Source organism: Actinia tenebrosa, unplaced genomic scaffold (assembly GCF_029948245.1).
Source record: "Actinia tenebrosa isolate PJP-AT-01 unplaced genomic scaffold, QUT_ActTen_1.0 PGA_scaffold3__52_contigs__length_22856419, whole genome shotgun sequence".
NCBI classification, from domain to species: Eukaryota; Metazoa; Cnidaria; class Anthozoa; order Actiniaria; family Actiniidae; genus Actinia; species Actinia tenebrosa.
Genome location: NW_028292580.1, coordinates 2,419,191 through 2,442,714, shown reverse-complemented (window position 1 = coordinate 2,442,714; position 23,524 = coordinate 2,419,191). Strand labels below are relative to the sequence as shown.

Sequence of the window (23,524 nt, the reverse complement as noted above, 5' to 3'; positions counted from 1 at the left end):
CCACTTTAATGGTGATGTTTATGCTTTCTACCAAATTAGACAAGTCATAGCTCAAAGAAATGGGAGTGTATTCTACTGGGTCAAATGGATTACCTTTGGGCAGAAACTTGGACATAAGAGAAGACTTTTCTCCATTGTTGTAACTATGGACTAAATCGCAATAGACTTCGTAAGAAGATGCGACTTTCCATTTCACGGGTATGGCTGTGTCGGTAATCGTCTTGCCCGAGGCACATAATAAAGATCCCAATGGGTCAGACTTTCCAAAAGTTACTGAATAGTTTGGCATATTATGTTTGAGGGTCATTTCGTGCGGTAATCCCGTGGTGAGAGAATAACCGCGCTTGGCGAGCTCCTTAGCAAGGGTGATTGGCGTCACTGGAAAAACAGTCGCGTTTTACCACCTGTAAAATTACCACAAAACGCAACATAATCCTGAATTATCGGATATTTTACGAAAAGGAAAACTCGAGTTTTACGGGAATTTTCCTGACAGTAAAATTCCGGTAAACGTCCTATTATCGGGAATTTTACCGACGCTGTAAAATTGTTGTAAAATTTGAGTTATCCAGAATTTTCCGGTTACGTAAAATGTGGTAAAATGTAGCGTTTTCCAGCGTTTTCCTTTTGTAAAATTGACGTAAAACTAAGATTTTGCAGGATTTTCCTTTTCATGAATATTCAGAAGAACTCCGAGTTTTCTTGCGTTTTACAGGAGGATATAATTGACGTAAAATTCTAGTTATCCGGGATTTTTTGTTTCAGGATAATTAAGGAAATTTCTGAGATTTCCTGCCTTTTACAGGAGGGTATAATTGACGTAAAATTCTGGTTATCCGGGATTTTTCTTTTTAGGATTATTGGGGAAAACAATATATGTTATCCATAGAATTAATGTCTTTTATTTTAAAAAATGACGTCTTATTTTTACATGTCATCAAATAAAGTAATGTTTTCCCTAGTGGAATTACAACACAACTGTAGTATTCAAAATATACAAATAAGTCAAAGTCTCTAAAAATCACAAATATATTGCTTATTAAAATACTGAAAAGGCATGCTTTCAAATCAGAGCCAGCATCACAGCCAGCATCACAGCCAACAAAACCTATATTTATGCCCCAAATCGAGAAAGGTAATCACGTTTTACCGTGCAGTAAAAATTTCATTTTTAAAAATTTTGTTACCCATTCTAATATTTATTTTAGAATGCAGAATGCCGCGCCAATCCGGATGCAGTGTGAACTATTATACAGCTATTTCAAAAAAATTTGGAGAAGATTTTCTTGCCTGTTTTAAAATGTGTTGTATACCAAGCCTGAAATACACAGTGTTGACATTATTTACACATGCATAATAAGTCATGAGGAAACCAGTCAATCAATGGTCTATATTTGGGTCACATGATGTTACTTGAAACCTAGTAAAATCCTGTAAAAGGACTGAATTCAATAATAAATGAGCATGATGTGTCATTTTATAGCCTCCAATATCGGACTGGACGGGATATAGAGTCCGCGCAATTAGTTCCAAGCAACTAATTGCTTGCACTTCAAATCCTGTCCATTCCTCATTGTCGGCTTTGAAATATTGCTTAAAATACAAAATTAGTAAAAAACATGCAGAATGCACCTTCCCCAATTACCTTTTTTGAAAAAGGGGTGTATATGAACTCATTCCAAGTATTTTATACGTAATTAAAAAATATTTACATATAACGCGAGCGCTGATTGGCTGCCTACCGGATGTGTTTGTGTCAAAAGACAGAGACAAACTCGCGCAAAATCGTTTAAAAATACTTTACAAAAAAAAAAATAAAACGTACAATTCGGAATTTATAGATACTCGTGATGTTTTGAAAGTTATCAAATTGAACTCGCCTAAAGGCTCGTAAAGGCTCGTTCAATTTTGAAGACTTTGAAAACACCACTCGTGCCTAGTAATTCCGAATTGTACTCCAGATCGTGCGATTTCATATACTAGTAGCACTTTATAGGGAAAAGGGTTCGGCTAGCACATCATCTTCATGGGGCCCTATAGTCCACTTACGCAATCTTTGTGGAACAATAGCATAATCTCTGGTGCTAGGCGGCCCAGTCTGTCTTTCGACGATCTGCCGCCTCTGATAGCTTGTGAGGTTACTCTTCCACCTATCATCGAGAGACTGGAAAAAGGTTGAGAGCCGGGGACATCTCCAGGGGATGGGCCTCAGGTCCAGGGCTTCATCATCCGACTCCTCCGATGAAACGAGGGAAGAATGTAGTCCGGTACCCAAGTCGCCGTTCTTTTCCTGTTCTGTCGCTGCTGCCAGGCGACGTCTTAATTTCTGTCAGAAGAGGTAAATGAAAAGAGAAAAAGAATGATGAAATAGGTTCAAGCTCGTTTAGATAAATCATTCCTTAGTATAAAAAAAGTGTCCTCTAAAATCCCTTCAATATACGTTACTACTTGCGAATAAAATTCGGTTGTTACTTACTCTATCTATTCTTTGGTTTTTTCTTTGTCGTTTTTTATAAGCCTCGTCAGCCCCACTTTCCTGCCGCTTTCCGCGCTTCCTGGCGGTTTGATAAGTCGCCGATATAGCATCTGTTAGAAGTATGATCATAATAAATTAAATATCTCGCTCTCAATATTTAAAAAACTTTAATAATTCTATGGTAGTAAGTGAACATTTTACATATGTAATAATATGTGTTATGTTCTCCTCAAAATAAGAGAATAACTTTCAGGGCCATACCATTTATTCTTCTGGGAGTGATGGACGTATCGCCTCTCACTGTCTCCACTTCCATCACCTCCTTTAGCAATTTTTCAGATATAGCCAAGTTAACAGGATCGGTTTCTCTATCAATATAAACTTCAAGTTATTCAATGTCGAGTCTAAAGGTAGTGCATTTAAATTGTAAACCATGATTGCTTAAAGGGTGGATCCAGCCAAAATTTTAAGGGGGGGGGGGGCTAAGTAAGTATTGGGTGGGCTAATTGAGTTTCTACCGTCAACACAACGAAAAACAATATAAAAAATATCGTTTTTTTCTGCTGAAGGGGGGGGGGGGGGGTGGTCGGCCTTCAGCCCCCCTTTATCCCCCCCCCTCTGGATCAGCCCTTGGGTTAGGGCCAAATTAAAAGAAGTAAAAGATAATAATTTATCCTTGATAATGATACTCCTTCAATCTTTCGTTAAATTTCATTATTACTTACTTCTTTGAGGTGTCCCATTCCAAATCTAATGAAATTAGCTTGCTGCGCACATGATGCTAGGTTTAAAAGTAATTAAATTCAAAAATCAAAGTCAAATCAAAAATGCGAAAACAAAATTAGTAATTTAAAGGCTAAACGCTTCCAATAAGCCTTTTCATAGTTTAAGAATCGATTCCACTGCGCATGCGAATTTATCCCGAATTTCTCACCTTATGTTTAATTAAGAACAATAGGTTTAAGACAGAAGGTGAGAAATTCGGGATAAAATCGCATGTGCAGTGGAATCGATTCGTAAACTATGAAAAAGCTTATAGGGGATGTATATCAAAGTTCACAAACCACTCAGTTGAATGCTGCAAAAAAAAAAAAAAAAGAACAGGTAAATTTTCTATGTATTTTTTCGTTTATATATACACATATATGACTTTTTTGCATGTTGTTGGCGTTAAAATACTTACATTTCTTTTTTTTTTTTTAATGTCGAAGGAAAATACTTCAAATGATTATTTAGAGAAATCAAAACATTGTAATGTAATAGAGATTCGACTTCGTGCACTTTCGCTTTTAGAGTCACGTGACCTGCCACAATTGGCGCATCTTTCAAACTTGCATTTTCACCAGACATGCACAAGGGAAAAACCGAGGAAATTCGAAACTCGAGTTAAATACCTTGTAAATTTCTCGCTTATAAATATATTAAAAGGGCAAATAAAAAAACATAAAGTACAGAAAGAAATGTAAAAGCAATCTTGGTGACTTTTTAATTCAAAGGAAAAAAACTTTCGCGGGTAAAAAAACGCGGGAAAATCCAAGTAGTTGGTTTGCAAATTTCTCTCTCTCTCTTTTTTTTTTTGATCAAAAGTGCATCTAGGAGCTGAATAAAAAAACATTCTTAAATACGTTTTAATTCAAAAATATTTAAAAAATATAAATCTGCCTTGATTTTACGCCATTTGATAAATTTGAGTCGATTAAGCTAACTTAGATTAAGCATACTTACCGATAAGTCGGGGTTTCTCTGTATTTTTCTTTTACGAGAACTGTCAGGCGTTAAACCAGAACCGCTACGCGAAGCAGAATTTTCCTTTACCTTCTCTTCTAATGCGTCTAGCCGGGTCATGATCGCGTTCAAAGAATCATCCATCTTTTTGACTAACCTATTCTCCATTTCGCTAATTTTCGAAAAGACTTCATCGGAAAACAGTGCCGCGTTTCCATCAAGGACATCGACATTTCCCTTTACACTGTCTACTTTTCCACCAACTTCTTGAATGGATTTCAATAACTGTCGAAACTCTCCTGCGTTTCTATTCATTTTAGTAATACAACTAAATAACCAGAAATAACGGAATCGAATTTTTCGCGTTCTAATAAGACTAAACTTTAGTGGTCTACGAAGCCGAACTTCTGAAGAACGAACTCGATCAGAACTGAACTGGTTTGAAAAGAGTTTAGAACCGGTTTGAAATAGTTAAAACGAGTTTAGAACCGGATCGAAATTGGATCAGGATTGGATAATTATGTACACAACAACTGATATAACAGCTTGTGTGATTGGCTATTCCAGAATGTCATCCGCAATACAGATAAAATCTTTATTTTGATTGGTTATTTAATCTATCAAAATTAATGAAAATAAAGACAACGAACTTTTTTTTTAGTATTTGAATCGACAGGAGTTCTTTAGGGGGTAAGTATTTCATTTTTCTTTAGAATTTATAAACTTATGTAATTTAATTTATATGCAAACATACAAACATTCAAATTTGTTACAGGAACAATGGGGCTCTAAAAAATATGGTGATCAAAAGTATATATTTTTAGATGATTTAACTGCCCATCAATAAATTAATAAACATTTCCATGTTATAGGTCAAAGTCAAAAAATATTTGCAAGTCTCTAAATTCAGAAATTAATAAAAGGGTATTCAATATTAAAGCTAAGAATTTTATCCAAGTTCAAGAGGTAAGATTCATGTACTTAAAATTACGTTAAATAGTGGAAATATTTTTTAAATTTTATTTAGCATTTACCTCAAATCGTTTAAAAAATGAAAAAAAAAAAAACAAATTACAAGCAGATGAGAGGTAAGGGATACCGTCACAGGTTTCCTCAATTACGACAGTCCCTTGAATAAAATGACATTAAATAATTGAACATTAACTTAATTACAGGAGAAAAAAATCACATTTTCAACTCAAAGATCAGAGTTATGTAATTAATGTTATGTCTCCATGGTTATGCCACTACTACTACTAACATTACATCTGTGTTAATATGCTTTAAAAAAAGTCCAGATCAATATTTTGGGGATAGCAGAGCTTTTATTCATAAAAGGCAGAGTGATTATTGGTGGAGTATTTCGCGAGCTGCGAGTCTTCAAGTGGCGAGGTAAAATAATATTAACCATAATCACTGAGCCTGAGGGGTATAATTATGTTATATTTATGGGTATAATTGCTTTAGTATTAATTTTAGACTTGAATATCAGAGAAAAGTTAAAATTCGAAGGATAAAAAATGATTCAGTCTATAGTTCCAATCTGGCATAAGACACTATACATTCAAGTATATTCAAGGCTAAAATTATGCTAACTACATATGCAATTATATATCTTTATAATTTGTCCTATTGTCTTTCCTTTATAATTATTTATTAAGTTTAGTTATAATACCAGAAATTAATCTTCATTTTACTGTATATCTTGTAGAGTAACACTGCCTCATTGATGAATACCACCGACTATACATTATTTAATTTAATCAACGGCCATGATAATTTTTTTTTTTTTTGCTTTATTGGCAAGTTAATACAACTGAGCAAATTAATATTTCATCAATATTCAAGTTCCTTATTAATGTGCTGTTCATTCATTTGTAAGTCACTTAGGCTGCCTATCTAGCTAGATATAGTCTCATTATTTACTTTTTCATGTTAAATGCAGGCTGGTTTGATTTACAATAACAATCATGGAAAGAGCCCAGAAGAGACGTAGAAAAACATGTCCAAAGTGTGGCAAATCTTTTTCTTACTCCTGGTCAAGGTTTCATGTGAAGGAATGTGGGTTACCAATTGATAGTGAACCAGCTGATGGAGGCACAATAGATATGGAGTTACCTCCAAACATCACAAAACAGTTTAGCGAATTAATTGAAAAAAGGAGGTTTGAGGAAGAAGATGTCAGCTTTTTTGATAGTGACGATAATGAGGAAGATATTCAAGAGGATCCTGCAGGCAGTCAAGAAATGACACAACCACCACCAACTGAGACTTGGGATGATGAAGATGTTGACAGCTGTATGGAATCAGATGACGATATAATGGAAGACCTAGAGCCTGACAATATAAATAACGATACAGGAGATGACCATTCAGAAGTCCCACAAGAGGAAACATCTACATCAGCTTTGAGCACCAAGATAAATGCATTAGTTCTATGGTTGGCATTATTTATAACAACATGGCAAAGCAATTTTGGGATATCTGATAGTGCAGTCAGTGTGCTCATAAAGTTCCTCTGCAAGTTCTTTTGGCTCATTGGGACATTTGATACAACGATATCTACTCTTGAAAAGCTTTTTCCTGGTTCTGTGTACAAATTGAAGAAATTCATTGGGGTCACTGAGGACACCTTCAAGAAATTTGTGGTTTGCCCCAAATGCAAGTCCCTCTATAACTTGAAGGACTGCATTGAAACTAGAAGTGGTAACTGTGTGTCTGCCAGGTGCAATTATGTACCATGGCCTGATCACCCACACAGAGGTAGAAGAGGTAAACCAAAATTGCAAACTTAGTTTAAAAAACTCATAATTAATAATTCATGAAGGAAACACAGTAGTGTTTTGTTATGTAGAACTGATTTAATGAATAGATTAGGGTTAGCTATGTTCTTTGCTCTGACAAAACATGACTGGAGCTGTTAAGCACATGGAAAAAGTTATATAATGACCCTTTGAATGTTCTACAGCTTCAGGAGTGTTTTATCAGAGGACAGAACATAGCTAACCTTGATCTATCTATATATTTATATAATATTCATGTGTTAATGATATCATGCCATGTTGACCCATGTCATATGTTTTTGGCAGTGTTTTCTTGATTTTTCTTTTAGGGTGTTTTGAGAATTAGCCTCATTATGTTCCCCTACTACAATTGTCACTTTTTGATTTGAACACTGTTATACTGCTGTACTGTAACCAAGGGCGGATCCTGCCAAAATCTTAGTGGGGGCTAATTGAGTTTAGGAGGGGCTAATTGACTTTCTTCCATCAACACAAGGAAAAACAATATAAAAAAGCATCTTTTTTTCTGCTGAAGGGGGGGGGGGGGGGGGGACTTTAGCCCCCTTTTGAACTCCCTGAATCCACTCTTGGTAACTGGCAACAGTCTGGCACGAACATATGCTTAAACAATGTGTTTTCTAAAAATATAATAAAAACTATAAAATTTAGTAAATCTTAAACTTACCATTTTTAGGTCCTTGTGGAGAGTTCCTTCTAAAAACCGTTAGAAGTGGAGGTAAAACTAGATTTTATCCAAGAATGGTATATCCATATCAATCCTTAATTGGATGTCTTCAGGATCTTCTAAAGAAGCCAGGATTTTGGAAAGAATGTCAAAAGTGGAGGCATACCGCAAGGCCTGCAAACATAGATATTAAAACTGACATTTATGATGGGAATGTGTGGAAAGAGCTAGCAACATCTGGTTTCTTGTCATCTGTAAACAGTCTTGGCCTGATGCTGAATGTTGACTGGTTTCAGCCACACAAGCATTCTCCTGGATCTGTCGGCGTTATATATCTTGTGGTAATGGATTTACCTAGACATGAGAGATATAAGCTGGAAAATGTCATAATAGCAGGGATTCTTCCAGGACCAAGTGAGCCAAAGCTCACAGCAAATACATTCCTTAAACCATTGGTTGAAGAACTTAAACAACTCTGGAACACTAACATTCGCTTCTCAGTTGCAGGAAGTCTCTTGAAAAAACCAATAAAAGTAGGTTTGGTTTGTGTCACTTGTGACATTCCAGCCATAAGAAAAATTGGTGGTTTCATGGGACACATGGCAAACCAGGGTTGCTCAAGATGCAAGAAAAATTTCTATATAGATGGAAATTTAGATTTTTCAGGATTTGATCGGTCAGAGTGGCAAAAGAGAACTTCTGCAGAACACAAAGTCTTGGCAAAAGATTCTTTGTTTGAGGTGACACCAACCATGCAACAATCAGTGTGCTCCAAGCATGGTGCCCGATATTCAGTGCTGCAGGACTTAGAGTACTTTGACTGTATCAGATATTTTGTTATAGACCCGATGCACAACCTGTACTTGGGAACAGCAAAGCACATATTCAAAAAAGTTTGGTGCAACCCAGATGCACCTCTCTTGGGCCAAAATGAGCTTCAAATTATACAAGAAAGAGTAGACTCAATGGTAGTTCCCCAAGATATTGGCAGAATCCCGGGTAAAATTGCCAACAATTTTAGTGGATTTAGAGCTGATCAATGGCAAAACTGGGTTGTGGTATACTCACTCAATGCTCTTCAAGGAATACTTCCAGATAAACATCTGGATTGCTGGAAACTGTTTGCCAAAGCATGCAAAATACTGAGCAAGAAATGTATCACAACAGGGGAAATTGAAGAAGGAGATAATGTTTTGATACAGTTCCTTAAAAAGGCAGAAGATTTATATGGGTCCAATTTCATAACACCAAATATGCATTTGCATGGCCATCTAAAAGAATGCTTGCTGGACTATGGCCCATTCCATGGGTTCTGGTGTTACAGTTTTGAAAGGTATAATGGAGTCCTTGGGGCATACACAACCAACAACAAATCGTTAGAAGTGCAGCTGATGAGAAAATTTTTGGCGCAAATCAAGCCCAAATCTTTTACTTTTCCCTCCGATTACGAAGAAGAATTCAAAGAGTTCTTCAGTGAGAGTAAGATGGTGGGCTCTCTAAAAACCACACTTGATCCAATTGTGGCTCAGAGTGCTTTTCAAATGGAGAGAACGACGCCTGTAACCGAGCTCCAAAGTTGCGACTGGACCCGTAGTTCTATCTTGGAAGAACTGCCTCCTATCAAGGACCATACTATAGACAGTGACGACTTGAGATACCTTAAAGTCGTCTATGCAAAACTATTGGGACTTACTGAAAATGACATCCTGGATATTCCCTACACAGTTGCTAAGTTTGGATCCGTCAAAATTGGCTCCACATTATTTGGTTCTATGAGCAAAGGAAGTTGCAGAAATTCGTATTTCCTAGCTAGTTGGGCTGGTTCAGAAGGTCGAATGAGTATAGGCGATCGCGACGAAGGTCACCCAAGACCAGGCGAAGTACAGTTCTATTTTCGTCATCGTGTTAAAGTAAGATCGAGCAATCCCTCATTTTTTCCTGAGAGTAAAACACACCTTTTTCACATAGCCAGAGTAAATTGGTTCGCAGCACATCCAAACAGGCATGCATTCGGGAATTCTTTGGAAATATGGTGCGATTATTTTGATGCCTTTGGGCCATGCTGTTTCATCCCCATTCAGAGGTTCCACTCTCGATTTGCTATGGGTAAGATCCACTACAACAAGGAGAAAGTAATGACAATTACAACCTTGCCTGGAGATTAATCAGCTAACTATCAAGTACTGTAGTACCCACTGTATTTCTTTTTCTCTCTCTAAATTGACGTATTCAACTGAACCCAAATATTCACAAGTACTGTTCTTTGCCATGGACTGTAGACAACTGTCTGGCTGACGACAACAATTTTGTCTGAGAAGTAACACGTGCTGTTTATGATACGCTTTTCCCATTGGTCAGTCGAAGACGTATGACGTATTAATTTTAAGCAAATGCGATTTACGTTAAGGTGACTGCCTACTTTTGAAAATTGATTTAAGCTTTTTTTTAAACTTCGATTTTCCGAATTGAAATTTAATACTGATTCCAAATCTGGAAAGAAAAATAGGGTGTCCCGAGCTTGTTTCCGAGATAACCAGCATTTAATGGAAGCCTACGCACGACCTTTTGGAGTAAAAACTGCATCACCGGAAGTGATTAGAAAAAAATTAAGATCCATAAGATCATAGTTATTTCTAGACTATATGATTGCACGAATGAAGGCTAGTCAATCATTCTACGATAATACATGGATATTTTCAACAAAAAGACAAAAGGATAAATTGATTTCTCATATTTTGTAGTTTTGGTGCTCTTAAAAATCTCATAAAGTCGAACAAAAATCCCTACAAAAATCTATTTTTTCATGTGTTGCTGATTTAAACTTTTTTTCCAAAATGTTGATATAACATAGATTTTTGAGAATTTTTTCGAATGAGCCATTAAAAAATAGAGAGTCCAGTGCAAAATTTGAGGGTTTTGCCCTGTTGAAGCTCAAAACGCGTATGGTTCTTCAATAAAATATTTCAGCGGTTTTTGAGCGCGCTCTCATCGTGGGCTCAATTCGAACGTTCAAAAGTAGGCAGCCACCTTAAGTGCCTATTATTGGAGGATTTATGGGCCACATGGCAAATTAGGGTTGTTCTAGATGTAAAAGAAAATTTTATCAAGATGGACATTTAAATTTTTCTGGCTTTAACCGTGACTTGTGGCCTTCTAGGACCTCAGATGAACACAAGAATTTAGCACGCGACACTCTGCATGAAACGTCCCCTACAAGCCAACAAGCAAAATGTTCTGAACATGGTGCAAGATACTCTGTTCTTCATGATCTGAATTATTTTGATAGCATAAGATTTTTTGTAATCGATCCAATGCACAACTTATACCTTGGAACAGCAAAACACATGATGAAAAATATCTGGCTCAAGGAGGGATCGTCCATTGATCAGTGATGAGGACTTCAAAAAAATGCAATTAATTGTAGATTGTATGATTACTCCACAAGACATTGGACACATTCCAGGTAAAATAGCTCATAGTTTTGGTGGGTTTACAGCTGATCAGTGGCAAAATCCCACCACCATACTAGGGGAAAGCTATGAGCACACAAGAGCAAATATTTATATAAGAGAAGGAATCCGTGAATAAATGCTTGCATCCATCATCAGCCATGAAACTGAGCAATCCCTTGTGTAACTTAAAGTGCACCTAACCCCTAATTTTCACTATTGATTCTACATGAAGTGAATAGTTGAATGGTAAAATATTTCTTCATTTAAGTGATGCATCTTTAAGTAGTTAAGGTTTATACTTCCAATATGCATGTGGCTGTGAAGTCACTGCAGGCTTCATAAATATACAAAATTAAGCTGGTTCACAAAAACATTATTTAAAAAGCATCATTTATCAATATAATCATGGTTTCTACAATGTTTACCGTTAATTTGGTGTCTGATAATGGCCAGTGTTTAGCATTACAATTAAAACACAGTCATTTGCATATTGGAAGTATAAACCTTTATAAGTTAAAGATGCATTCAACTATTCACCAGCTCCTGTAGAATCAATACTGAAAGTATTATATCAGGAGTTAGGTGCACTTTGATATTAAGTCTAAATAAGGTTGAGTAAAAACTGGCTTAAAAGACCAGCTAATTTCCCTAGTCTGAATTTTATGTATTTTATCAATTGATAATTCAATTTGGTTATATTCTCATTTTAGAAGCCAAAAACACCTAGAAGATTATTAGTATAATATTCACATAATGTTGTTACCATATTCCTTATGTTCATTAGAACATACACATATAATTCTTCCTTGGCATTGCAGGGGTGTATTTAAGGGGTTATATGGTAAGCCACAAAAGCAATAAAAAAGAGCAAATCTGACCAGACTGCTATGACATCATAGTAAAAGTTTGGTATATAGGGACCCCCCCTATGAAAAATCCTGGATATGCCCTTGCATTGTATTGTTTTGATTCATTTTTATCTGCAGATATCGGTAGTAAATAAAATTGTTTTATTTTTCACTTAAACAGTATTTTTACAATTTTGTGTGCAACATGAATAAAGCACTCTCAATTACCGACATTTTCTGCTGTCCTGTTTTGTTGCTTGAGCCTCTTGGTTGTGACAATGCTTTTTTGAAATAGGTGTATATGTCTGAAATGAAGGCCAGGCCTAAAAGCATTGATGAGTGATATATTTGGTCATATACATCATTTCAGTTCTTCTACGACAACATTGTCCATATTAGGACGAGTTCTTGGAATTGGCTTAATGCACTTATCTGCCACAAGACCAATGACTGCAGCACTTTCATGTGGACCTACATATTTGGTAATCATGCTCAATAGAATGCCAAAAGAATATACATCAGAAGAACATGTTTGTTCATGATAACCATCAACCAGTTCTGGAGCAATGTGGCTGTGCTTTTTAAGGTACATCTCTCTTTCTCCTAGTGGTATATTTTTAGTTCTTCCTGCTGATAAGGTACAACTTTTTCCAAAGTCAATTATGACAGGAGTTGGTTTTCCCTCAATAAAATCAATGACCACATTGTCTTGTTTCAAGTCGTTGTGCAACTAACCTTTTATGTGCATATGTAAAAGTCCACGTGCAACTCCATAGCAGATTAACTGAAAATCTTTGAGTTCAATATCACAACTCTTACCCTTCAATGATACATACCATAATGGAATTCCTTTCAAATTTTTCCCATGAAACTTAGTCACAAGGTATTTTTCACTTGTGGTTTTTGGGCTTATGCCCAACAATATTGGTAAGTTGGGGTGTCCCTCAAGTACTTTGGTAACTTTGGCTTCATGAAGTAAATCTTGGTATGAACTTTCTTTTAAGTACTTCACTGACACCTCAATGTTTCGATAGAGCTTAAGCTGACACATACCAAATGCTCCACTTCCTATATGTTTTGACTTTTTATAGTCAGCAATTTCAATATCAAGAAGCAATTGACATGGGATTTGTGTGAAATCATCTCTCACAGTTTTTGATGATGGTGTAGATGTTATCACATTTTTGTTAAGCCTGTTTCTATCACTACATGAATAACGATGCTTTTGATCTTGCAATTGTTTCTGTGCTTTTTGAAGTTCTTTCTTGGTATTTTGAGTTCTTTTTGAATATGATTATGTTTTATTTATATTTGTTGCTTTTAGATACTTAACTTGCTTTCTCAACTCTTCATTTTCTTCTTTGAGAATATTGTCTGATGAATATATGGAATTGTCTGCTGCATCACAGTCATTTTCAACTGCTGTTTTCCGAGAAAGGTCTTGGTAAAAATACTTGTATCCTGAGGAATGCTTTCCTCTCCTAATATTTGGGAAAGCTAGTCTTACTATCCGACCAATTTCTTGCTCAGATATTCCTCCATATTAAGCTGTAATAATGTATTTAATTTCCTCACATGCAGTTTTCCTCCCTTTAGTTTCAAAGATCTGTGTTTTAAGCCTGGAAATAAATAGTGAACAATAATTAATTATTTTGATTAAATAATATACTGCATTTATACAATAGGTTTTTAGTATCAAACCATGACTACTGTTTCTCTACAAATGCTGTTTCATGAGAAGATTTTAACTCATCAAGAGCTTGATTTTGACTGGATATACTTACAATACTTCTTAAAAGTGATCATTATTTATTTTGTTATGTGTAATATACATCCTATTTCAAAAATTGCTGTCACAACCTAGAGCTTTGAGCATCAAGCAAAGATTGCAGAGGATGTGGCTACTTCTATTCATAATCAACTTAGATCATGATAAACGCAAGTCACTTGTAGCTCTACAATATTATCAATATTATTAACTGAAGCAGCCATGTTTTGAGAGATTTGTGGAGTTGATTGATTAGAAATTACACCAACATTCTCTGCATTCTTGGCTGGTTACTTGGGATATTTGATGCGACAAAGATTAATTTTTTTAAATAGGAGTATATTGGCCAATGTGGGGAGGGAGTAACCAGAGGTCGGAGTGGTGGAGGGCATAATTGTCACTTCTGAAGCAACATTGTTTTGGTATTGTTGGTATATAGTTCTTTTTTTGATCTGACTAAAAAGACACTAATCCCCCCCCCCCCCCCCCTTCTCTCTCCAAAAAAAACATTCCCAAAATTAATCAACGGTAATTTTGTATTGCTTTCATAACATCCCATTTGTTTAAGATATCATTTTCGAGAGCTACAATGTTTTGAGTTAGTTTAAAGTTGGAAAAACATCGGCCAAATCTTAACTATGCTTATACAATGAATATTTGCTTACCATTTGGCACGACTCAGTCGAAAAGCTCGATTTAGCCTCTGTGAAGATCTTGAACGTGATACTGTTGACATAATGGTCGATCTTGGACAACTTTAAAGCTTATATATTTCGAAATAATTAAACTAGTAACTATAAACGTCAATAGTTCAATATACGAGTGCAAGCGCGCCGGCGCGAATATCATTTCAGCGGTATGTACCACAGGGAGCCCCATTACAGGATAATTCCTGAATTGTGTAGTTGAAATACCGAGAGTTACACGTCGGTAACATTCGAATTATCCCGTAACAGGATAATGCAGGTAAAACGCAACAAATGGGGGTGATTAATCGGGGTTAGTTTTCCCTGATTTTACCGCACGGGATAATTAGTATATTATGTGCATAATCCCTATGGTAAAACGTAAGAGATTACACAATTTTTCCAGCCCTGGAATACAAATGAAAAATGTGTCGGAAAATTTGCATGAATTATCGCTATTTTTGCAAACTTAAGGGAAAAGAAACCACTTCTTTGAATTACTCGTACATTTCTCGACATTTAACATCGAGAAGGAATCCGAAATTATCAACCTATTTGGTCGAATCTTGGGCATTTTCTTTGATTTCTAGCGCAAGATAATTTATGCCTTGATTTTGCTTTGTGAGAAATTATTATTTAACATCACGAAGTGCTCATTTTACGTGCGTTTTCAAGAGGGAAAATATGGCCGATTATTACTCGCAGTTCTATGTTCAGCCTCCGTCACAGAAAAAAAAATATATATATATATATCACCTGCGCTACTGTAATGCAAAACTGGAAAAAAATGTTTTTCATACCTTGTCTAAGCAATGAAAATTGAAGGTGAATATACATATTTTATAAATTCAACTCCTCTTTAGGAAAACCAGGTAAAATTTCATTTGTTGGAAAACCCAGTAAAATTTAAAATAATCCCGGTTCAAGCCAAAACACGGGATAATGTAAAATAGTCCAATAGATAAAATGCCCCAAAATTCGGGTAAAATCTTCAATAATACTTTAGTTTTACGCTACCAGAAAATTCGTGTCAAACTCGGAATTTTACCAGGTGTAAAACTCTGGAAAAATTAGAAAAATCCCAATATTCCCGCTTGGGAAAATTTTTGGGAAAATTTGGGATTATCCAATAGTTTTGACAACACATAAAATCCAAAGTTTTCCGACGTGCGGGAAAATGAGTGTAAAATGCAAGGAATATTTCCTGTTCCGTAAAATTCGGTAAAATTTCAAATAATGCTCAAGTTTTACAAAATGAAAAATTCGGTAAAACGCAGCTTTTTCCCTAGTGTAAATTGTACACCTTGAAAAGATGAAAAAACGTACTGACGTTTTGGAAGCTAGTCCTTTGAACTCCGACGAAGAACTAGCGTCCGAAACTTCAGTAAGTTTTTTCATCTTTTCACGGTGTATGATTTACCTTTTTATCATTCATGTTTCATTAGAAACACCGACGCAGCTCACACTAGTTTTTAGCTAGTTTTATCTTCTAAGTAAATAAATAAGTATAAGTATAATATATAATAATATAAGTATAATATATAATAATATAAGTATAATATATAATAATATAAGTATAATATATAATAATATAAGTATAATATATAATAATATAAGTATAATATATAATAATATAAGTATAATATATAATAATATAAGTATAATATATAATAATATAAGTATAATAAATAAGTAATCAAGTAAATAATTACATAATAATGAAAATAATTATTTTAAATGTGTAATTTATACTATTAATTTTAATGCTAAGATATATTAAATACATTGTAATAATATGATAATATAATAATAATAATAATAATAATAAATAAAATCACTACTTAAAAATAATAATATCATATGCCGAGGGATAATAGTTTGTTGCGGAGATAGACTGTACATTGACAATTTCGAAGAACACTAGGTAGAGGATTCCATAATGCAGCTAGCACCATTATAAACTAAACTTTTTTTAAACAAATCAGTTTTAGGTAATTAATGGCATAGCAACTTTATTTGAAGAGTCACGCAATTCGTAAGTAAACTTGGTTGCATGTGAATCTTCAAATATTTCTATCAGTCTGTTTGGTGCAAGGGTATGGATGACTTTGGACATTAATTCAGCCTTAAATTTGAGATCTACGCTTGGCTAGAGACGTAGAACCCAGTGATTTCATTGCTATTTCGGACTTTCCAGTCTCATTCGGACAACACATGATTACCCTAGCGCACCTGTTGTGCAGTCTTTGTGACCGATCTTTGTAACCAATTCAGACTTTCCACTTAGGCTCTGCGCCCGAATTGTATGACGGTTACCTGTTTCATTTCCTAACCGGGGTAGACAGCGTCCAGTTTCGGCAAACAAAATTCACGAGGATCATGTTTGCAAAATTGAATATAAACTTTCCCTGTTATCGAAAAATTAGCCGATGGCTTCTGTTTACGTTCGTAGTGCAGAAGCAAGCATTTTATAATAAGCAACGTTCAAATGACCAGCTTGCTGTAATACAACACCACAGGACAAGAGCTTGAGCCGCCTGTGCACTAACACATAGAGTAAAGCTTGATATGTGGCGAAAAAAAGTTTCTAAGTTTCTTTAATGAGAAACAGTAGAATCGAACGTGATAAAAATATTCGCTTTATATAAATGATACCATTATTTAAAGCCTAATTGGTGTTTTAAAATGTTTCCTTCGAATTCATTATATATGTTACCTACCAGTAGCTTTCGTTTAAAATACTTACTGAGCACTTTTAGTGCGACGCTGTTTATAAACGCTTTGCCTGATGTTTGTTCGTCCACCTCGATCGAATATATATACTCTTTATTCGCTTCCATGACGTCTACACGACTCTTCTCGCCATTCTCCTTGCCTTCATTTATGCCTTGATTGGTGATGTCTTTGATAGTAAAAACTACAGATCCAATCGCCCTGTTTTGAACGCTGATGCTGTATTTGGTTTCTTCTACGTTGGTAGTCCCACTCGAATAGTACTTAGCGATTTGCGTCTTTGTGCCCAAGGGGTTGTCCTTTCTATATCTCTCGATTTTTAAAAAATTAAATATTCCTCCTTCCAGGTTCCACTCCCATCGTAGTTCGACATTCGTTTTGTTTTTATCGTAATACACAACCAGTGGATTATTCGGCCATTTTGTGAATTTAAAAGAAACTGAGAAAGAAGAACAAACATCAATTAGACGAAATAGACTATCAGTATATTTATCCAATTTGTCGCACGACGAGCTTAGCGCAACTTTAAAGAATATGCTAATTAGCTTACAAGAGATCGAATCTCTTTCAAGGTAATTTGCATTGTGGAGTGTTCACACTAAAGCCGTGAAACAAATACTAATTTTTAGCTCTAAATAGTGATAATTGAATAATAGAAAACAAAGGATTCTGTATGAAATAGTACTAATTATTACTATTTAATGTTCACGGTTTTGGTGCGTGCACTCTAACCCAAAACCATTGATAGAGCCGAAGAAGCATTAAACAACCAAATCTTCAAATTCCTATAGCTCAACTGAATTGAAGTATTAGTACTCAAACGTCAGTGGCGGTGTGTAACGTATATTATTGGGCAGAATAAACGAACCAAACCACAAAGAAGCCGAATCACTGTTCCTAGATATGTTTTGGATGATTGCGATACTTTAATTAAAGTTCGTTTCACAAACATGTTTCAACGTGTGCGTCGAGTCAATTCCCGGCAGTGTAATTACGAGCGATGTTCTAACCGTTTGTTTTCCTGCTGGCAGTTCCTATTTTCCTTTTGTTTTGGTGGAGTGAGAAATATAGATTTAGAAGGTTTCAAGTAACATCATGTGACCCAAAATTAGCCCATTGATTGGCTGGTTTACTTATGACCACTACATGTTTTAAAACTGGTTTCGTTTGTGCACGATCGTGGACGGCGGTATATCAAAGGAATGTTTCTACATCGGCAGAGTCTCCCTTCTCCCCACCAAAAAGAAGAAAGAGAAAGAGGAGAGACTCTTCTAGTAGGGAAACCGTTTGTGAAACAAACAATAAAATAAAATAAAAAAATAAGCATTTCACAATTAATTACACCCGTTTCGCTTTCAAATAATTACCATCACTGGAAAGAGCAACTTTATATCATAAATTATACAAAGATTCCTTATTTCAGGTTTTATATCGGCCGAGAAAACTTAAGTTGAAAATTGGCAAATTAATAGACGTTTGTATGCCTGGGGTTCCTTATACGCTATGCCCCAGCAGACATACAACCGTCTTTAAATTGAGTGACAATTTCCTCGACATATAAAACACCTAACATAATGAAGCTTTGTAGGGTCGGTAAGGTGCTCTTTCCAGTGCTGGTGTTGGTTTTTCTGTGATCAGTTTAATTTTAACTCATTCGAATTTTAGGCCGCCATTTTGGCAAAGTCTCTGTTCTGTTCTATCAACTAAACTTTGAAATTAAAAGATAATGAAAATCTACAAATCATAATCCATGACTCCTAAAGAACCGAAACCCTTGGCAAATGAAGAGCTGGAAATCTCAGTGCCTACGAAACCAATAAAAACAAATGCCTAATAATGTAATGTGTTAAAACTGTTCAAAATTAATATTAATAAAACCTGACACGCTACATGTATAATGCCTATAACTCGCTGTATACATAACCCGAACATAATTTTTGCGTCATTATTTTCTTTAAACATTACCATAGGCACCCGATTTCTGCAAAAGATGTCCTCTTTAAGCGTTACAAGAAGGAATCCTTTATGACAGTTTTTTATTTATTCAATTCAATAAATATTCAGTTTTTTATTTCAATGCGAATCGATCTATAAACGACATATATAAATAAACCTCCATCGATGCATCTTTGGTTCTTCGTGTACACATCGACCGACATATTTCGACTTGGCATGACTTCGTCAACAATAGAAATTCGGTGTTGGAAAGAAAAGCTAGTTAACATTGTTATATTAAGTAGTTTGTATAAATTCCTAGTGATTTCATCAAACAATTATGTATCAGGAAGTATTACGTCGCTCGTTTTCAACTTTTCATCGTGAATTTCGTAGACTGCATATGATCACAGCAACTACTCCCGTCGATATCTGGCGAATTATTTAAACCGGTTATGGATTTTAAATAGCTTACCTGCTGGTGTAACAAAGCACAGAAGTATATAAAAGCTTTCAAACTTCATTGCTATTTTTGACTGAAGACTCGAATATTATGAATGTTTATGAGGTCACAGTCTGACGGATGTTTTGTTTGCAGAACCACAGGCTCAGTAAAGTCGCGCTAAGGCACAGGCAGCCCAATCTCTTGTACTGTTATGGGCATGCAATATTTTGTAGCATATAAAATTACATGTAGTACTTTTAAGAATTAAAAAATACTTTTCTCACATATATAAAATTATTTAATTTAATTTAAATTATTTATAACGAGTTCAATGCAATTGAGCAAGATTCTTATTCAAGGACTTCTTAGGATTTTAAATTTAAATGCATAGTATTTTTGTCTCCTTATTTCTTATCAATAATTAACCTTAGGTGTGCCATCCTTGTAATTCAGATGTGTCATCTTTATCCCTCAGGTTTGTCATTCTTCTAAGTCGGGTTTGCCATCCTTCTATCGCACCATTCTGTCTCAGGTGTGTCATTTTTCTGTCTCAGATGTGCCAAGCTTCTATTTCAGGATCTCAAGATTATCAAGGTTTTCCTCCGCGTTTTCCATCCTTCCTTTTCAGGCAAGGTGTGCCATCCATCCGCTGTGTCCTCCTTCGTTTCATGAGCGTCCTCCTACCCTCAGGAACTTCATCCTTCTCCATGGGTTGTGTGATCTTCTATCTCAGGTGTGGCGTCCTTCTCCTTGAGTTCTACTCTTGTCCATAGGGTGCATCATCTCTGAGATGGGGAACCCTTATCCCCGAGGAGCAGGATAACAAAGTCTTTGGTTTCATCAGGACAAAACTATGAAACCCTTTGAAAAATTACATCTTTCAAAATTCAAAATGCCAACTTTAGACGTAGTATATCCAAACGATTTCTAAATTATCGAAAAGAATATGCTATTTCCATCATTCGATTCGTCACCAATCCAACATGCTTCCACATGATAATCGTGTAAAGAAGAAAGGCGAGGCAGATCTGAAACAAGGGATCATGAAATAAGTCTATTTATTTCTTTTTTACCCACGTGTAATGGGGAACACATATGTTCAATTGATTATACAATGTCATTATATTTCAGGACATAAGTCATTTCTTTTTACAAATATTTCTAACCAAACCAAAGTATAATTTTAGTCTTAAAGGGGATCGTGACGGACAAAATGTCAAATGTAAACTGCAGCACGTCACGCAAGTATACAGCAGTTTTAACCTCAAGAAAAGGTCACTACACTGAACATCAAACACACAGCAGCCAAAAGCAGACGAGCGTGAATAGATTTGCTTATCGATCAGCGTAAAACGGTTCACGTATCGCCTAATTGATATTCCAGAGGTTTTCAAGAGTTAATATTCATATAAATAATTGCAAGCAAAGAAGATGTATGTCATTTTATTGAGCTTTCTAGCAGCAGTGATTCTACAGTTACTTCCGCCTGTTGGTAAGTTGAATATATATTGATTATTGAGTGCAGTTTATATTATGATTAGTTTGAGTAGGAATTCGTAAATTATAGAAAGATAAATAATTGATAATATTATTGTATTCACATAATTGATGGCATAGGTTGTATCTCGATCTGATCTTAATGACTAAAACCACCAAATAATGAAATATTCTACAAAAGGTGTACAGGTGCTGGTCGCGCTTCATCATTTGTGTTGTTTGTTGTGATAATATTTTATCCACAGGAAGCCCACTTAATATAAAAGAACTAAAATCGAAGCATAATATTAAAAGAGACCAAGGGCGCTAGGGCAAAAATTGGTGTTCCTTTAGCCGTTAGACTCTGTTATATTGGTGTTTTTTAAACGTTAGAAACTGTTTAAACTGTTACGTATCTGTACTGCCTTGATTTGTTTAGCTTTCCCGTCTTTACACGCCAAAAATATTGCTGTGACCAACGGTTCAATCCAGTTTCAATCGTACATAACGAACTACTGTATCCTATACCTGCCTCGTGACCGCTTACGTAAGCGTACGCGTCGGTTAATAAGTTAATAAGTTAATCCAAATCCCCTAGAATAACCAAGCCAGCACATAGCAGTACAGATACGTAACAGTTTAAACAGTTTCTAACGTTAAAAAAACACCAATATAACAGAGTCTAACGGCTAAAAAAAACACCAATTTTTGCCCTAGCGCCCTTGGTTTGTTCGTTGGCTTTCGAATTCAAGAGTAACACATTTTTTCTGTCCTCCACTTACATTAAAAGAACATAATGTCTTGCTTCAGTACACAGCACCAGCACTCCCGAGAATCAATCACAGCCTGGTGACACATGTAAGTTACCTGTAGCAATGGCATTGAACGTTGTTCATCAGTTTTTTTTATATATATTATCAAATTATAAGATAATTACTATTATAATATAATTACTACTAACAGTAAATATGCCTAGTATTAATCATTTTCGTAGGTACGTCAATCATCGCAACATGTGTCACTGTCATCGTTATCCTTGTGGTGGTCATCGTGGTCTTAGTCATCTATATTTGGAAAGTAGTGATAAATTATGCGTTCGGTGTGTATATAATGAAGTAGAGAGAATAAGAGAAAAATATCAATGCCCTAGGCAGGATTCGAACCCACGTCTTCGGTATTGATATTCGGTATTAGGGCATTGATATTTTTCTCTTATTCTCTCTACTATATTTGGAAAGGAAAAAGTAAAAATGGAAACTAAACAAATCCTTTATTATCGACACTGATTTACAATTAAACCTTCTCAAAAACATCAAATTGTTCAATTTGAGGTAAACACAAAGACTAAGACTTTCTTTAAATTTTTTTATTTCCCAGAAAAATCCGGAAGAAAAAGGTTTTTTTTTTGTGTTTTAGCATCCAATAGAATATAGTTCTAGTTTAGTTCTTTAGTGTTTTTTCATACTCTATTTTGGATTATTTCTCAATGCAGAAGTTTGTCAAGTATTAAAGGGAAGGACCTTGAAGCTTACGAGGTAAACATACTGTCAGGTGATTTATAACGTAACTATGGAAGAGGTTGGCATTAAAAAAAGCACCAAAACTCCATTTGTTCCCCATAAGTACAGCAGGTCGTACCATTACATCTCTTATTATAATCTGTATACTAGTATTACAATAGCTTCCTACAGTGTATGCATATACCATTATGTCTAATTAATATATTAGCTTTTGTAATATGCTATGCTACCTGCGTGAGTAGAACTTGAATACCATTATCGTTAAGGGCCCATTTTGAAATTTTGAAATTTATTATATGGTTTTGTACTCAGCGCTTTTTAACTCGAGCAATAAATCGTTGCGAGGGGAATATCTTACTATTTTTTAATAAGCTGCATGTTTGTCGTTCGAGACCTGAGTGTGTTTGTAGTAGCTGAGACTTAAGATTAGGATTTTTTTTCTACTTTAGGATGCTAATCCGATTGATGACGCCTCAAATGTACGAGTCCTTGAGTCAGTCAAGCCAAGAAATGTCGAAAAAGAACTTTACGAAACAATCTGTGAAAACAAAGACGAAGGAGCTATCACCCACCTTACGTCCACTCATCCTGCTGTTGGTGCTTTGGCTGTAAATGAGATGACTACACGAAAATCGTCAGGCCGTGCACGTAGTGAAGACTCCGTAACTTCATTACCACCACAACATTACCAAGATCTTGCAAATCTACCCAAGATGCCATTATACGAGCCTCTTAATAAACGCAACACTAAGCAAAGAACTGATGTGGCGGATGATCCAAGAACATACGAACAACTGGAGCAGAATGTGGCAGGAAGAGAGTATCAGTCGTTGCAAATCATCCCAAACAAAGAAGATAGCAAAGTGTGATATTTTTTGTGTTTGATCTCGAGTCCAAAGTATTAAAGAAACTTGGTTAAGTCTTCAATATTAGCAATTCAAGTGTGTTTTTCTTTTGTTACAAGCTGTGCAGCATTTTTTTTTTTGACAGAA

At 35.4% G+C, this 23,524-nt stretch overlaps 4 protein-coding genes across 7 annotated transcripts; 2 read left to right on the top strand and 2 right to left on the bottom strand.

Moving 5' to 3' along the window:
• Positions 1-886: 886 nt before the first annotated feature.
• LOC116308189 (uncharacterized) lies at positions 887-19,672 on the bottom strand. 4 transcript variants are annotated; one of them, XM_089036088.1, is made up of 9 exons: positions 19,567-19,672; positions 17,170-17,595; positions 14,403-14,463; positions 9,862-13,588; positions 7,670-9,785; positions 3,202-6,790; positions 2,738-2,844; positions 2,477-2,586; positions 887-2,326 (listed from the first exon to the last, which is right to left on the bottom strand). In XM_089036088.1, the coding sequence occupies exons 1-4, from the start codon at positions 19,613-19,615 to the stop codon at positions 13,513-13,515; spliced, it is 612 nt and encodes a 203-aa protein (XP_088892214.1). In that variant the 5' UTR covers positions 19,616-19,672; the 3' UTR covers positions 887-2,326; positions 2,477-2,586; positions 2,738-2,844; positions 3,202-6,790; positions 7,670-9,785; positions 9,862-13,512. The 4 variants fall into 4 exon arrangements, with proteins under 4 accessions (XP_088892214.1, XP_088892213.1, XP_088892211.1 ...); XM_089036087.1 differs by having other exon boundaries at positions 9,866-13,588; XM_089036085.1 differs by having other exon boundaries at positions 7,670-13,588.
• Positions 6,172-9,834, top strand: LOC148907705 (uncharacterized). Its single transcript, XM_089035714.1, has 2 exons — positions 6,172-6,973; positions 7,679-9,834. The coding sequence occupies exons 1-2, from the start codon at positions 6,172-6,174 to the stop codon at positions 9,832-9,834; spliced, it is 2,958 nt and encodes a 985-aa protein (XP_088891840.1).
• Positions 12,331-13,511, bottom strand: LOC116306771 (uncharacterized). The gene is made up of 3 exons (XM_089035713.1): positions 13,477-13,511; positions 12,705-13,174; positions 12,331-12,596 (listed from the first exon to the last, which is right to left on the bottom strand). Exons 1-3 carry the CDS (start codon positions 13,509-13,511, stop codon positions 12,331-12,333), a joined length of 771 nt encoding a protein of 256 aa, XP_088891839.1.
• A 1,107-nt stretch (positions 19,673-20,779) lies between the features above and the next one.
• On the top strand, positions 20,780-23,459 carry LOC116289837 (uncharacterized). The gene is made up of 6 exons (XM_089036043.1): positions 20,780-21,028; positions 21,823-21,870; positions 22,007-22,111; positions 22,390-22,408; positions 22,505-22,547; positions 22,982-23,459. Exons 1-6 carry the CDS (start codon positions 20,968-20,970, stop codon positions 23,399-23,401), a joined length of 696 nt encoding a protein of 231 aa, XP_088892169.1. The 5' UTR covers positions 20,780-20,967; the 3' UTR covers positions 23,402-23,459.
• Positions 23,460-23,524: the final 65 nt, after the last annotated feature.

What these genes read in the sequence shown, in the direction of transcription:
- LOC148907705 (XM_089035714.1), top strand. Translation starts at nt 6,172, where the DNA reads ATGGAAAGAGCCCAGAAGAGACGTAGAAAAACATGTCCAAAGTGTGGC. An exon ending in CCCACACAGAGGTAGAAGAG is followed by an intron (nt 6,974 to 7,678) that starts GTAAACCAAAAT and finishes TACCATTTTTAG; the next exon opens with GTCCTTGTGGAGAGTTCCTT.
- LOC116306771 (XM_089035713.1), bottom strand. Translation starts at nt 13,511, where the DNA reads ATGGAGGAATATCTGAGCAAGAAATTGGTCGGATA. An exon ending in AGCAAGAAATTGGTCGGATA is followed by an intron (nt 13,175 to 13,476) that starts GTAAGACTAGCT and finishes TTATTCATGTAG; the next exon opens with TGATAGAAACAGGCTTAACA. An exon ending in TTTACATATGCACATAAAAG is followed by an intron (nt 12,597 to 12,704) that starts GTTAGTTGCACA and finishes CCTTATCAGCAG; the next exon opens with GAAGAACTAAAAATATACCA.
- LOC116308189 (XM_089036085.1), bottom strand. Translation starts at nt 19,615, where the DNA reads ATGAAGTTTGAAAGCTTTTATATACTTCTGTGCTTTGTTACACCAGCA. An exon ending in GTGCTTTGTTACACCAGCAG is followed by an intron (nt 17,596 to 19,566) that starts GTAAGCTATTTA and finishes CTTCTTTCTCAG; the next exon opens with TTTCTTTTAAATTCACAAAA. An exon ending in CGACTGAGTCGTGCCAAATG is followed by an intron (nt 13,589 to 14,402) that starts GTAAGCAAATAT and finishes ATTTATTTCCAG; the next exon opens with GCTTAAAACACAGATCTTTG.
- LOC116289837 (XM_089036043.1), top strand. Translation starts at nt 20,968, where the DNA reads ATGTATGTCATTTTATTGAGCTTTCTAGCAGCAGTGATTCTACAGTTA. An exon ending in ATCACAGCCTGGTGACACAT is followed by an intron (nt 21,871 to 22,006) that starts GTAAGTTACCTG and finishes TCATTTTCGTAG; the next exon opens with GTACGTCAATCATCGCAACA. An exon ending in AGGACCTTGAAGCTTACGAG is followed by an intron (nt 22,548 to 22,981) that starts GTAAACATACTG and finishes TTTCTACTTTAG; the next exon opens with GATGCTAATCCGATTGATGA.